This window comes from Callithrix jacchus, chromosome 15, assembly GCF_049354715.1.
Source record: "Callithrix jacchus isolate 240 chromosome 15, calJac240_pri, whole genome shotgun sequence".
NCBI lineage: Eukaryota > Metazoa > Chordata > Mammalia > Primates > Cebidae > Callithrix > Callithrix jacchus.
Genome location: NC_133516.1, coordinates 75,451,687 through 75,466,149, shown reverse-complemented (window position 1 = coordinate 75,466,149; position 14,463 = coordinate 75,451,687). Strand labels below are relative to the sequence as shown.

The 14,463-nt window shown below is 38.2% G+C and overlaps 2 protein-coding genes across 18 annotated transcripts in view; one reads left to right on the top strand and one right to left on the bottom strand.

Annotated features, from left to right (window-relative positions):
* CCDC66 (coiled-coil domain containing 66) overlaps nucleotides 1-5,054 on the top strand; it is a 44,540-nt gene extending 39,486 nt beyond the window's left edge. For all 10 annotated transcript variants that reach the window (XM_078351853.1, XM_078351851.1, XM_035273895.3 and 7 more), the window contains 4 exons: nucleotides 292-332; nucleotides 1,413-1,672; nucleotides 1,944-2,068; nucleotides 3,237-5,054. In XM_078351853.1, the coding sequence (XP_078207979.1) occupies nucleotides 292-332; nucleotides 1,413-1,672; nucleotides 1,944-2,068; nucleotides 3,237-3,323 (513 nt within the window). In that variant the 3' untranslated portion in view covers nucleotides 3,324-5,054. The remainder of the gene's footprint in view (nucleotides 1-291; nucleotides 333-1,412; nucleotides 1,673-1,943; nucleotides 2,069-3,236) is intronic.
* The window catches only part of TASOR (transcription activation suppressor), a 64,477-nt gene continuing 52,309 nt past the window's right edge, over nucleotides 2,296-14,463 (bottom strand). For 4 of the 8 annotated variants that reach the window (XM_035273889.3, XM_035273891.3, XM_035273890.3 and 1 more), the window contains 6 exons: nucleotides 10,083-10,205; nucleotides 9,199-9,358; nucleotides 8,710-8,818; nucleotides 6,477-6,655; nucleotides 6,132-6,296; nucleotides 2,296-5,506 (listed from right to left, as the gene is read on the bottom strand). In XM_035273889.3, coding sequence (XP_035129780.1) covers nucleotides 5,451-5,506; nucleotides 6,132-6,296; nucleotides 6,477-6,655; nucleotides 8,710-8,818; nucleotides 9,199-9,358; nucleotides 10,083-10,205 — 792 coding nt within the window. In that variant the 3' untranslated portion in view covers nucleotides 2,296-5,450. The remainder of the gene's footprint in view (nucleotides 5,507-6,131; nucleotides 6,297-6,476; nucleotides 6,656-8,709; nucleotides 8,819-9,198; nucleotides 9,359-10,082; nucleotides 10,206-14,463) is intronic. The other 4 variants (XM_035273883.3, XM_035273885.3, XM_035273884.3 and 1 more) reach the window with 1 other exon arrangement.

The window sequence follows — 14,463 nt, the reverse complement described above, 5'->3', positions numbered from 1 at the left end:
GTTTATCAAATCCTTTATACTTACACACCTTCTATAGATGAATGCTATGTATTCAAATACTCCTTTAAAATCCTTGTTTATAGTCCATATAGACAGAGGTCAGTTTGGGAGATTAGGAACTACTGATTAGTCTGACTATGGAAAAATGCCTAAATCTCTCTGTTCTATTCCCCAGTACCTGTTATTCAAATATTACCCTCAGATTACTGAAACAAGTAGCCCTAAAAATGTTTGCAGGGACATGTGAAGATACTGTATATTCCTTTCTGCATTTATCTGTCCATCTTTTAGGAAGAAGAGCCTCTGAATATTAACTCATTCAGCAAGGAAAGGTAGGTATGCATCAGATTAATTCCATAGCTATTTAGTGCTTTTTGTGTGGGACAAAAAGGGTCTCAAGATCTGTATGTATATATAGGTAGAGAACAGTAAGAAAGTGTGTGGCTTCCAGGTGAGGATTAGAGGTTTAAGGGATAGGGTGGCACTTTATCTGGAGCTTGAAGGCCTAAATTGGACTGGGCCTAGGCAGGAATGTAGATAACATTTACTTTTATCTCTAGACTTAGCTAAGTGATTTTGATATTCCAGTTATGTCACTAGCAGAATAGGCATTCTGCTTTGATTGGGTGGAGGGGTGGCAGGGGGTGGTGGATGGGAAGAAATGACTGATAAGGACAATGAGAAATTCAATCAGCTAATGAGAGATTTAGAACTATTATTACAATCTTTGTCTTTATGCATGAACCAGCTGGTTTAGTTGTCTCAGAATGGGGCTGTAAAACCCACAATTCCGTTCAGTAGATGAGTACATTAGCCTATGGTGAATTATCTAAGGAGAAACAGGCTGAGATTAACCAAACCAGCAGTGATCATTAGGATCTAATTAAATTTCTCCCTTGTGCGATAGTACACATATCATAGCTAGGGCTAGTAAAAACGCAAATGATCCCATTCTGTTCCTGTTTTGTAGAACAGTATTATAGAACTCAGGCTTCTATGCATATATTCTCAAAGGTATTAGAGGTATATTAAGAATAAAGTGAAATGAGCCAGATGTGGTGGCTCACGCCTATAATCCCAGCACTTTGGGAGGTTAGGGCAGGTGGATCACCTGAGGTCAGGAGTTCAAGACCAGCCTGGCCAACATGGCAAAATCCCGTCTCTACTAAAAATAGAAGAACTAGCCAGGCACAGTGGTGTACACCTGTAATTCCAGCTACTTGGGAGGCTGAGGCAGGAGAATTGCTTGAACCCAGGAGGCGGAAGTTGCAGTGAGCCAAGATGGTGCCACTACACTCCAGCCTGGCCAACAGAATGAGACTTTGTGGGGGCGGGGGAGGAATAAAGTGAAATACGGTTAAAGAGATGTGTTTACACTTTTATTAAGGCTACTTTTTTTTAAAAAAAAATAGGTCTCAATCATCACCAGTTCCAACAGTGAAAAACAGAAGCCAACAAACTCAGAATACGTTACACTTCTTGCCATTAAAAAACAGTAGCTATGAGAGAGAGAATTTGATCTCAGGAGGTAATCAAACAGAATTATCACCTGGGATTTCTGAATCATTCAATTTTATTCCCTATGTTCGAACAAGTGAGATCTATTATCTTGATCCAGATGCACCATTGTCTAGACCTTCAACCCAGGACTCTCAGTACCAGCATTCACAAAGTAAGTGAATATAAGCATTCTAAAAGTAAAAATTGAAGACCCAGGTGAACCTCCAAGTTTAAATTCCAAATTAGTAATTCCTGCCCTTAGTTCTAGAAAGTTTTACAATATTTGCCCCTGGAGAGATGGAAAGAACTTTCTCTTGAATATGTCTTAAATTTTGCTTAGTACTTGCCTAGGATACAAATTTACTAACTCCTTAGAATATAATAGCACAGGGCTATGCCATTTTACTAATGCATACTGACTGGTTACTTTTATTTGGCTTTAGACTGTTGCCAAGAACAACAGCTACTTGATTCTGACTGTGTCAGGGATCCACTTCTTAATCCTAACTTGGTGAAAAACAGGGATCGACAGCAAGCAATCCTTAAGGGACTTTCAGAACTGAGACAGGTATGAGCTTTTTAAAGTGTAGATGTGACTGTTCTTTATGTGGCCTGAGCGGGCATGAAGGGGACGTGTTGAATGGCTGTTTTAAGTTACTTTGGTGCACCCAGGTTTTAAGAAAAATATTTCAGTTCCTAAACTTTAGACACAAATAAAATGGGACTTTCCTTGGATTTGCTTTTAAATTGCTATCTTTGAGTATTTCTTTTCAGTACAAAATCATGAGACAGTTCTAAAATTAAGCATTTTATTGAGTAAAAAAATGCATACATTGGAACGGCAAAACATCAATGAGGCCTAAAACAAAAAAATACAGTTTATTGAAGCATTCTTAGCAATGTGGCCCACACTTTTTAAAAAATTGATGTGTTGGCAGTGTTCAGAATAGATTGACATATATCCCAAAGAATAATTCAGTATGAAATTATACACATACAACCTTACTCACCAGACTACTTTTTCTTCCAAACTATTGTGACTTCTCATTATTTTGCTCTTATTAATACAACAGGTAACATCCTTATGTCTTTGATTCACTATACTCTCTGAAGTGCCCTTTTCCATGTCATCATGTACCAATACTCTGCATTTCAAAATGCTGACTTAGATGTTTTCCCTCTACAGAACTAGAAAATTATACCCACTTTGGCCTGTTTACTCACTTGAAGACAAACAGGGTTACTAAGAGTTTACAGAATTTATTTCTTTAGAGTGACAAAATGTTAATTTACTTTATGCCTAGTGGAGACAAAACTTATGAAACAAGGAGTAAGGAATATGATGTACACATTTACCCACCAATATAGTGCCCAGTGTTATTTCAGCAGGGCCCTTCTATTAACCTCTCTAAGATTAGGACAGTCAAACAGTGATTTTAAGGAAGACTCCTTCATTCAGTAGCTAAGAGCACTTGGTGGGGCTGGTGGGGGGAGAGGGGATGACTTCATTTACCCCCCTAGTTATGGAGACTAGATTTTAAGCTAAAAAGGTAATCTTACAAGTATGTGGTAGCTATATCCAAATAAGGTAGTCTAGTACAAGCATTTCTGAAGAAATTTTTGAATGACAATTTTATCCTAAGCAGTACGTTTTCCAAGTAAATAGAATTCTGCTTTAACAAAACATTTTAAGTCAGGTGTGCACATTTTACTAACATATGTCAATGTGATTTCAGGGCCTTCTCCAGAAGCAAAAGGAGTTGGAAAGTAATCTCCTGCCTTTAACTGAAAATCAAGAAGAGAACTTTGGTTCTTCATTTTAAATGTAGAAAATCAAATCCTGCATATTTGATTTGTGTCTTCCAAGTTATAAAATGTGCTCACTGGCTCAGCTGTATTTTTCAAATAGCCTAATTTATTTATTTAATGCTTATTAAAAAACTTCTACATTATGTAGTAAAATGCTGTACTTGTTTTATACAGTAAAACAGATACTTTTGTAAAAGCTTAGTAGTTTAAAAAAAAAAAAAAGATTCTTCTGCTCTGTCACAACCTGGGTTTTGAAGCCCTATAAAAATACTTTCTACTTACCTTGGAGTTCCTGACCTGCTAAAACAGTGTTCTTTCACACTTTTTAGGTAACTTATTAACAGAAATACCACTCATGCATTTGTTCTACAGTGCCAAAGTTCTATCTAACTTATTAACATGTGTAGACCCATAATTTTTTACTAAAGTAACACAAATTCAGTTTAGGCTCCTGTGGAAATTGTTTTCTTCTCTAAGTCCTGCTTTTATGACATTTGGAGATACTGCAATTTTCAGAAACATTTAACAAGTTAACATTAGTAACAAGTTAGTAATTAGTATTAGAGGCAGTAGTTAGGGATAGGGGTTTGAAAGCTATCTCGACTGTATCTTTCTAGTATAGCACTAATGTGTTCAACAAATGGTAATAACCACTAAGACCACTAAAAGATATATTTCCATTATACTTCCATTTTGCTAAATCTAATTTAAAAAACAAATTGTTCAATGCCTTTGATAAACAGAAGCCTATCATCTTTTGAAAGAAAAAATTTAATTAAATCAAGGATTGCACAAGTACTGAAAATATTATCCAGTACTCTCAGTTACCAGAATTTTAGCAATAGGCAGGCAGTTTTTACATGACTAAGCCTAGAGATTAAAAATGTGTCCTATGTACATAGTTTATTACCTAAATGAAACTGCATTGTTAGATAAATCTTGAGGTATTGAGCCAAAATCCTGTAAGTATTAACATTACTATTACTGGCTTATACCTGTGTAAAAACACGATACAAAAGCCTAATAACTTCAGCAAAAGTAGTTTGTATCAAGTGACATTAGAGGAAAAGAAGTAAAGCCTTTGCTGTTTACCGTCCTCCTGCAAGCATCTGATTTTACACATAAAACAGGCTTCAATTTGAAGCCTAAATACAGGTAACATACATACAAAAGTAAAACTTAGAAGTGCCAACATGAGATAATTCAAGTACAATATATGTTAAAAATATATATTTATTTCAATTTTTAGATGCTTTAACTGTTACAGACCATCATGATTTAAATAAAAACATTTGAGAAAGAACAAGAACCTTTTGTTTAGACAATGAAATATAAATTGTTAATAAACAAAAAAAGTCCACGACAACCTATTTAGGAAAAGTTACTATAGTTACTTCTCTTTTGAACACAGCCTGGAAGAATCACTTTTTCCCCAACTTAAGGGTGGTGGAGATTTATCTGTATCCAAGCTTTGAGTATAAGCAGTTAAGAAGTAATTTTCATTTTCTTGAGACTGACTTGATGAAAGGGTATATGGTGTCCCTAAAAATGTCTGATGAGTGAGAACATTAAAATAACTAAACTGATGGGACATATTTAATTGACTATGATAAACCTGAAAGTTACTATATGAATCTCGTTTTGCTGAATTGCTGTTCTGTCCTTCAGAGCATACTATATCAATAGAAGTTCTCTCTTCAGAATCAAGATAAGTCTTATCTTCTAATAAACTGTTTTGCACATCAGGAGACGATTGCAACTCAATTTGAATATTCTTTTTTTGATCTGTTCCATGTGATCCTTTGGTCTCTTTCGCCCATATTTCTGAATGAAAATTGCTGCATACTTCTATATGTGAGATTTCATCCCCTGAATCCAGAGACATATCCTCTTCATCCTTTTCATCGTTTTCTAAAAGAGCTACATTTAAAAAACAAAAAGTCCTCCTCTATTGAAATACACAGTTTGTTTAAGTTTTAAAATTATACACTACTCACACAATATAACGCGTCAGGGTCTGCAAGTCCACAATCCCTTAAAGCTTGGTCTTCTGCCACAAGTTCACTTAGTCACAACACTCACACTAGATGTGAATGTCCAGATAATCCGATGCTAAAAGCTTCTGCGAAATGTGTTCACGTTTAATGTTGGGAAATCCCAACTCCCAGCTCCAAAGGGGTTAATGTCAAAACAGCATCTAAAGTTATACGGTAATTCAGTATTTGACAAGACAAATACAAAATAAAATTTTTTGACATCTAGCTTCACTGGATTACTAAACTGGTTAGCACTACTGAAAGATCATCTCTGCTTTTTTTCATCAAAAATAAAAGTATATCTTTCATTTTACATAGAACCTGGAACCAAAGCAGAGGCCATTTCACAAAAGATAACTATGACAACCCTACTATCTTGCAGTTAAATTCCTTTATACATGTGGGGTGTTCTAGTAGCTCAATGCTAAATCACCATATCTGGTTCCCTACCTTTTTAATATAACCGCTTTGCTGACAATAGTAACCTAACCAATAATGCTTACAAATCCTCAAAGACAAAATGCATACTTCATAGTATGCATTGTCTACAATATAGATGGAAATGTATATTCTATAGTAACTTAACAACTTACACTGACTACAGTATAATGAGTAGATCTTGTGCGAGCTAAGTATCAGAATAATAAATGTCTTGAAACTTTCCCTATGGCTACTTACACTGAGGTGAGTGGTTTCAAAATAGTCATTTCATTATTTGATAACAGAGCAAAACCATTCCTCTTTTTCTGTCTGCCTAAAAGAAAATGAAAACCACTGAAAAGTTACCTGACTGCGACTCAAGATTCTCATTAGCACCAAGCAGTGGAAGGTTTTCTTCTGTGATTGAGTTGTGATAGCCCACAAGATTTTTAAAGTTTTGCATGAAGTCTTCAGCAGTTGCAACCACTATTCCATTATCTGTATAACTGGAAAGCATCTTGATGTTCTTCTCTAAGAAAAAAAAGTTTCATGTATGAAACACTTAAAAATATAGACAGCCCCCAACCCTCACAAAATTCTTTCCTTCACATTTTCAGAATCATAGCTTAGCAATACCCACCACAGCCCCATAAAATCTTTTTATTCACATTCCTATATTCATAGTAGAAAGCTCAAGAGTGCTCTCTTTACCTGTTAAAAAGACTATGTGTCGTTGCTGTATGTTCTGAGCCTGAAGTCTGATAAGGCAATCCAATTCTGGAGCATTTCGAGTTTGTGAATCACAATTGTGGTATGACAAAATTTCAACCAGATGTTTCTTCTGATAGACATTCAGAAGCGTCAACAGACTTAGAGCTTTAGCATTCAATCTGTGAAATTAAGCAGTTCAGTATCTGGATCTGTACTTCTAAAATTTAGTATGGAAATTTCTGCTTTAGATTAAATTTCTCCATTGAGGCAACTAATAACAACTGCACTGCTTTAGCTCTCTCCCTGATGTAGGGGTGTGCTGCTTTGGAGAGAAGGAAAGCAGGGGTAAGTCCAAGGATTTATTGGTCACAAGGTCTCAGGGCCAGCTCTACAGCTTAGGCTAAAATCTCAGCAGATTATTCTACTTACTAAATAATAAAGTATGATTACCTTTATTAATTTTGAACTTTAATGAAGGACTTCAAAAGGACAAAGAATAAATCCTTCCTTCAAAAAATACAATCTATGGGCTATGGGTGTGGTGGCTCACACCTATAATCCCAGCACTTTGGGAGGCCAAGGCAGATGGATCATCTGAGATCAGGAGTTTGAGACCAGTCTGACCAACATGGAGAAACCCCGTCTCTACTAAAAATACAAAATTAGCCAGGTGTAGTGGTACATGCTTGTAATCCCAGCTACTTGGGAGGCTGAGACAGGAAAATAACTTGAACCTGGGAGGTGGAGGTTGCAGTGAGCAGACATTGCACCATTGCACTCAAGCCTGAGCAACAAAAAATACACACACACACACATATATACACATACACACACACACACACTATTATGGCTCCAAGCTATTTTTTTTTTTTGAAACAGAGTGAGACTCTTTCACCAGGCTGGAGTGCAATGGCGCCATCTTGGCTCACTGCAACCTGTGCCTCCCGGGTTCAAGCAATTCTACCTCAGCTTCCTGAGTAGTAGCTGGGACTACAGGCACATACCACCATGCCTGGCTAATTTTTGTATTTTTAGTAGGGACGGGGTTTCACCATGTTGGCCAGGCTCAATTTCCTAACCTCGTGATCCACCCACCTCAGCCTCCCAATGTGCTGGGATTATACGTGTAAGCCACTGCACCTGGCTAAGTTACTTCTATATTGCAAAGCACAACGCAACAAGTGGAGATAAACTTTTAAAAGTGAATTGCTACAAAAAGCTAAATACTCAAAAATTAAGCCTGAATTTTCTGAAAATTGTACCATGAAAGGTCATATTTTAAGAAATAAAATTTGGTGCTTAGTTTAAGAAAGTAATGATTGACACAATGTAAAACAGAATTCCTTTAACTAGAATTCTTCATATCCTTTAATGTATAAAAACATTTTATAGACTCTACTAGTAGGACATAGTATCCCAAATGTGTCTGATTACCATAATCATTTATGAAATCTCTCAAGTGCCTAGTGTTCCAAAGATCACAATTGGAGAAGTGACTTCCATGCATGTTAGAAATTACCTGTATCTACATGAATTGACATCCCAATCACAAATCACTTCACCAAGTCAAGATTAATCCTTGTCCAATCCGTGTAATTTTATTAGCTACCTGAAGTAGTCCTCAGCTGGGAGAGGGTCTGATCTGGTTGGCACATACAGTTCAGTTAAAAAAGAAAAACTGCTAGCCAGGATCAGTGGCTCATGCCTGCAATCCCAGCACTTTGGGAGGCCAAGGTGGGTGGATCACCTGAGGTCAGGAGTTTAAAACCAGCCAGGCCAACGTGGTAAAACCCCATCTTTACTAAAAATGCCAAAAATTAACCAGGCATGATGGCAGGTGCCTCTCATCTCAGCTACCTGGGAGGCTGAGGCAGGAGAATCACTTAAACCCAGGAGGCAGAGGTTGCAGTGAGCCGAGACTGTGCCACTGCACTCCAGCCTGGGCTACTAGAGTGAAACTCCATCTCAAAAGAAAAAAGAAAAATGCTGATCATTCAATTTGGATCATTACTCTAAATCCACAAATGGTAAAGATTAAACCAATTTTACCTATACATATAACTATAACTTCCTCTAAAAGGCTAGAATAATTCAGTCTCTATACTCCATTACGGCTGGCTATGGACATCTGTGCAAAATGAGCAACATCCGTAATCTACAAACGTGGGAAGAGAGAAATGTCAGTACAATATTAAAATCAATAACCATTATATAGTTATGTTTCAAATCTTACCTGCCTAGTTCCTTTAGTTTTTTCTGAAATTTACAGTGGACTTTCCATTGCCATTTTCCTTCTGGAGTACTAAGTTCTTCAAGGAATGTCAAAAAATTTTTAAGGTTCTCTGTTAGAGATAATGAAGTTCGTTTTTAATTCAATAAATAACAGTTGTTCCATAAGTGAATTATGAAAGAAGTGCTTTTTCATATTATGTAGAAACACCTACTTTCCTATGTACTAAACCTCTAAGAATATAGTATCTACACATAAAAAAGAACATGTTGATGGCAATAATAGCAGAAGTGATTCAACTACAGCAGAGGCAGAGATCCTTCCTTGCTTTACACCAGATTTAGAGGAAATTACTGGTCAAGACTAAAGGAAGGGGAAAGAAATTTGAGTAACAAAAACTCAGGAAAAGACTGAATGGCAGAATAAATGGACAGTACATTAAAAAGTATGAGTCAGAAGAGGAGTTACATGCACAAAAGAACATCATCTTACCAACTGTGACAACCTCTGGATTTAGAATTGATTCATCAGATACAATAAAACCTCCAGATACAAATAATTCATTGTATGTATGATTTTTAACATCATCCAGGCTATCAACACCAGCAAAACTAACACAGGGTAGCTTCTTTAAAGTCACCAAGCCAGGTATCTGTTTAAATCCCAAAATAAAAAGAGAAAAGGATGGATGAGGCGATGAACTGATAGACTTTAACTGTGAAGGACGCTACAAGAAGTCTAACAGAATGCACTGTGGCTCATCTGTATTAGTGGATTGCTTCTGGAAAGCCACACATACCTTCAAATAATATTTCCAACATAATTTCCCAATCTATAAATCAACATTTATGGACTGGGACCTACCACTAAGGAAAAGGAGTTTACAACAGACCTGAAAACACAAAATGGACAAAAGCTGACCTGTCTGTAACCTCTGACTATAGTCAGAATTCAGATGAAGGCAAACAATCAGGAAAGGCATCAAAGGTATAGGTTGTGAGACAGGCTCCTAAGACTAGATGGAATACCTCAAAATTTAAGGGAAAGGGGGGCTGGTGTGGCAAAGATGGAGCACAAATAGGTTTTTCCTAAGACATACAAATGAAGGTAACATTTGTAGTAGTCAGCAGACCCACTGATATTCAAGGATTCATATTCTTATTAGTCTTGACTACTTGAGTGACCCGGAAAATCTGTGATGTGCAGCAATTTAAAATTTTGCAGAGGTACAAACGAATCCCACAAGCTGATTCACAGATGGGTCCTTAAATTTAATCTCCTTTAAAGCTTATTTTAAAACACAAGTCTGGCAGATAGTGATTTTAAAGAGAGTTTTTAAAACCAAAGTAAGTAATGAATTTGACTTAATAGTCTACCTTGTGAATGAAACCTGCAATGTCTTCATTTTGAATAATAATCAATAGTTTATCTAATTTTGATCTTCTTTCCAAAAACTGTTCTGGATGACATTCTGTATTACCTAATTTGATAAGATAGTCCTGTTAAAGAAAAACAAATCAATATTAAAATGTTTTGTAAACAACAATTTAACACCAGAAATGCAGGATAAACTGATAGCTAGTTAACTACTAATAAGACATTATTAACAATGAACTTACACTCTAGGAGACCTTAGAGACCATCTAATCCAGCTTTTGTTTTGTTTTTTTGGAGACAGCATCTCACTATTGCCCAGGCTCTAGGGCAGTGGGATGATCACAGTTCCTGCAGTCTTGACCTCCCAGGCTCAAGCAATCCTCCCACCTCAGCCTCCTGAATACCTGGCACTAGGCTCACAACACCATACCAGGCCAACTGGGTTGTTTTTTTTTTTTTTTTTTTTGTAGAGACAGAGTCTCGCTGTGTTGCCCACCCAAGCTGGTCTTGAATTCCTGGGCTCAAGTAATCCTCCTGCCTTGGCCTCTCAAAGTGCTGGGATTATGGGATTATAGGCGTGAGCCATTGCACCTGGCCCAAATCCACTTTTCTCTTCTAGATGAGGATTCTAAAGGTCAAGAGTTTCACCAATCATAGTCACAATGTTACAGGATATGTAATCAAAGCCAACCAAGTAAGAGTGTGAGGTAACAGAAAAAAATATTAAAGAACAATGGATTAGGCCAGGCTCTTAATGCAGCTCCTTCAGTTATTATAGAGGTTAATGATTAGACTCTAGGTTGCCCGTAATATCCTATGAGAAGCACTTTAAGGCAACCTAGAATTTAGATTATTACTAACCACCCCCTGCCTCCCATTTTCCTTTTCATTCTAAGCAGGCCCTTGGTTATTTGAAGCAGTATTAACTGGGATACCCCTTCAGAGTTATTTAAAAAAAAAAAAAAAAATTTCCCGGCAACCATAGCTCCTTTAATTCACAATAGCTCAAAAAGCATTCATATAAAGCTTGAGTTTATACAATGGTATTCACATACTAATTAGCCATTTCTGTCAAGTTTGTGTCTTCAAAGTAGACTCTCCCAACTAACAACTCTTCCTCCATACTGGGGACCATGGTACTGCCTTTCACAGGACACAGGCAGACTTCCATGCAGAGTTCCCTTTGCTCTCTGCTTGCTGGTAGAATCCTGAATACTGAAGCAAACTGCAGGATCCTGGAGGTCACATTCCTTATTTCACAGATTACTTTTTTTTTTTTTTTTTTTTGAGACAGAATCTCACTCTGTCGTCAGGTTGGAGTGCAGTGGTGCGATCCCAGCTCATGCAACCTCTGCCTCCCCGGTTCAAGCAATTCTCCTGCCTCAGCCTCCCTAGTAGCTGGGACTACAGGCACATGCTACCACACCCGGCTGATTTGTGTATTTTTAGTAGAGAGGGGGTTTCACCATGTTGACCAGGATGGTCTCGTTCTCTTGACCTCATGGATCCACCCACATTGGCCTCCTAAACTGGTGGGATTACAGGCTTGAGCCACCTCGCCTGACCCCACAGATTACTTTTAATGTCGGCACAGCTGGTCAGACAGCCATAATCAAAACCCAGCTTACCTGACAACCAGTCTACTGCTCTTTTAACAGCTGCCTAAAGTGTTATCCCAAAGAGGATGATGATGATGTGCTAAAGCAGCATCTTCTACACTGATTTTGATCTAAGCTCTGGAACTTTTGGGCAGATCTTAGACCAGCTTACAGTTAATGAAAACATAAATTACCACCTGAAAGGCCTGCTAATTTTTAATCAGTCTTTTTACATTAAGAAGCTTTAAGTTCAGCCAGGATCGGTGGCTCACGACTGTAATCCCAGCACTTTGGAAGGCCGAGGCAGGCACATCACGAAGTCAAATCGAGACCATCCTGGCCAGTATGGTGTATCCCATCTTTACTAAAAATACAAAAATTAGCTGGGCACGATGGCACATGCCTGTAGTCCCAGCTACTCCAGAGGCTGAGGCAGAATTGCTTGAACCAGGAGGCAGAGGTTGCAGTGAGATGAGACTGCTGCACTGCACTTCAGCCTGGTGACAAAGCCAAATAACGCTCTTTTATGCTATATAAAGTAAATAACAGAAATATGACTTGTTCTATGCTAGAGTAAATTAAAAGCACTATTCATTAGGAAACGCATCTCCTGGAGCCAGGCACAGTGGTTCACTCCTGTAATCCCTGCACTTTGGGAGGCTGAGGTGGACAGATCACAAGGTCAAGAGATCGAGACCACCCTGGCCAACATGGTGAAACCCTGTCTCTACTAAAATAAAACAAATTAGCCAGACATGGTGGTGTGTGCCTGTAGTGCCAGCTAGTCGGGAAAATGAAGCAGGAGAATTGCTTGAAATGGGTAAAAGTTGCAGTGAGCTGGGATCACACCACTACATTCTAGCCTGGCGATAGAGCGAGACTCTGTATTTAAAAAAAAAGAAAGAAAGAAAAGAAAAGAAAATGCATCTCCTATCCCTTTAATCTAAATGTCACGGTCGGACACGGTGGCTCATTCCTGTAATTCCAGCACTTTGAGGGGGCCGAGACGGGTGAATCACCTAAGGTCAGGAGCTCGAGACTCAAGACCAGCCTAGCCAACATGGAGAAACCCTGTCTCTACTAAAAATACAAAAAATTAGCTGAGCATAGTGGTGAGCACCTGTAATCCCAGCTATTCAGGAGGCTGAGGCAGGAGAATTGCTTTAACCCAGGAGGCGGAGGTTGCAGTAAGCCAACTATGCCATTGCACTCCAGCCTGGGCAACAAGAGCAAAACTCCGTCTCTAAATAAATAAAAATGTCACACAGGTGTGTTACAATCCTTTTAAAAAAAGGAGGGGAGGTGTGGAGGGAGTTATAGTTATGCTAAGCACACTGGGAACTGTGTCCAACCTATTCTCTCATCTAGCCCCAAACCAATATGCAGCTATGCCCTCAAAGAGTACTGTGCTTGGGAACTTGTTGCTGGTCAGTGGGAAAAGTTGAGAAACTCTACATTCAGTCATATAGGGCAAAAATGGAACCAAGGAATTCCTAGAAATCTGATTTCATTTTCCCAAGAAACCATTAGGAATCAGTAAGGGAAGCCCAACTGAGTACTCCGACTCTTGTCATTTCCATGCTCTTCAGGTCTTGACCAAGTTACCGTCACACAAAACATGCTGACCTCAGAGATCCCCAAACTGACAAAAGGCTTAGGATATGTTAGCGGAACTGAATTTCTGGGCCACTCTGGGCTATAAAGCTCATGGTCCCTCTGCTTCCTCTAATGAAATTCCAGTCATAGTAAGTACATTCCATAAATGAAAGCAGGCATTTATTTAAAAATCCTAGGCATTCCCTTGAGAAATTAAAATCCTCTAATTTAGTATTAATTGTACTAATATTATACCACTAATATAATTGCTCCAATGTGTTACCATTAACCTACCTACTGTTAACAAACTTACATATCTATGTCTAAATGTACAGACACACAAAAAGGCGTGTGTGTGTCTGTGTGTGTTTAAACCAAGTTATTTGAAATGTTAGTCTGTAGCTTTGGTAGAAAAATATACCTCAGTGAGAAATCTTTCATGACTGATGAGTCTTTAAAGATTATCAAGTTTCTTGATCAATAAAGGCTAAAGGCAATGTGACATGGCTAGGGTATCAAGAAACACCGAAAGTATATCACTAGGCCAAGACTGGGTGGTTTTGTTTTTCTGTGTGGTTGATCAAACACCATGAGATAAATCCTGGAAGCTTAACTTTTCCTGTGTTTTTCCCTCCCTTTCATTAAAAATCCAAGAAACATTTAAAACCTTCAAACCACTATGTGCATAAATGACACTATAAAACAAGATTCTAAATTCTAACGTATTTAGATCACAGGTTCTAAATTTACTTGGACTTACCACTCTTTTTATTCCACCCTGAGTTAAATTATGAAAATATACACTCAACTTTCATTTTATTTTGAGACAGTTTTGCTCTTGTTGCCCAGGATGGAGTATATTGGTGCAATGTGAGTTCACCATAACCTCTGCCTCCTAAGTTCAAGCAATTCTCCTGCTTTGGCCTCCCGAGTAGCTGGGACTACAAGGCACCCACCACCATGCCTGAATAATTTTTATGTGTTTTTAGTAGAGACAGGGTTTCTCCATGACGGTCAGGCTGATCTAGAACTCCCGACCTCGTGATCCATCCACCTCGGCCTTCCACAGTACTGGCATTACAGGCGTGAGCCATCGTGCCCAGCCTATTTTATTTTTAGAGACAGGATCTCACTCTGTCACACAGGCTGAGCACAATCATAGTTAACTCTAATCTCGAATGCCTGG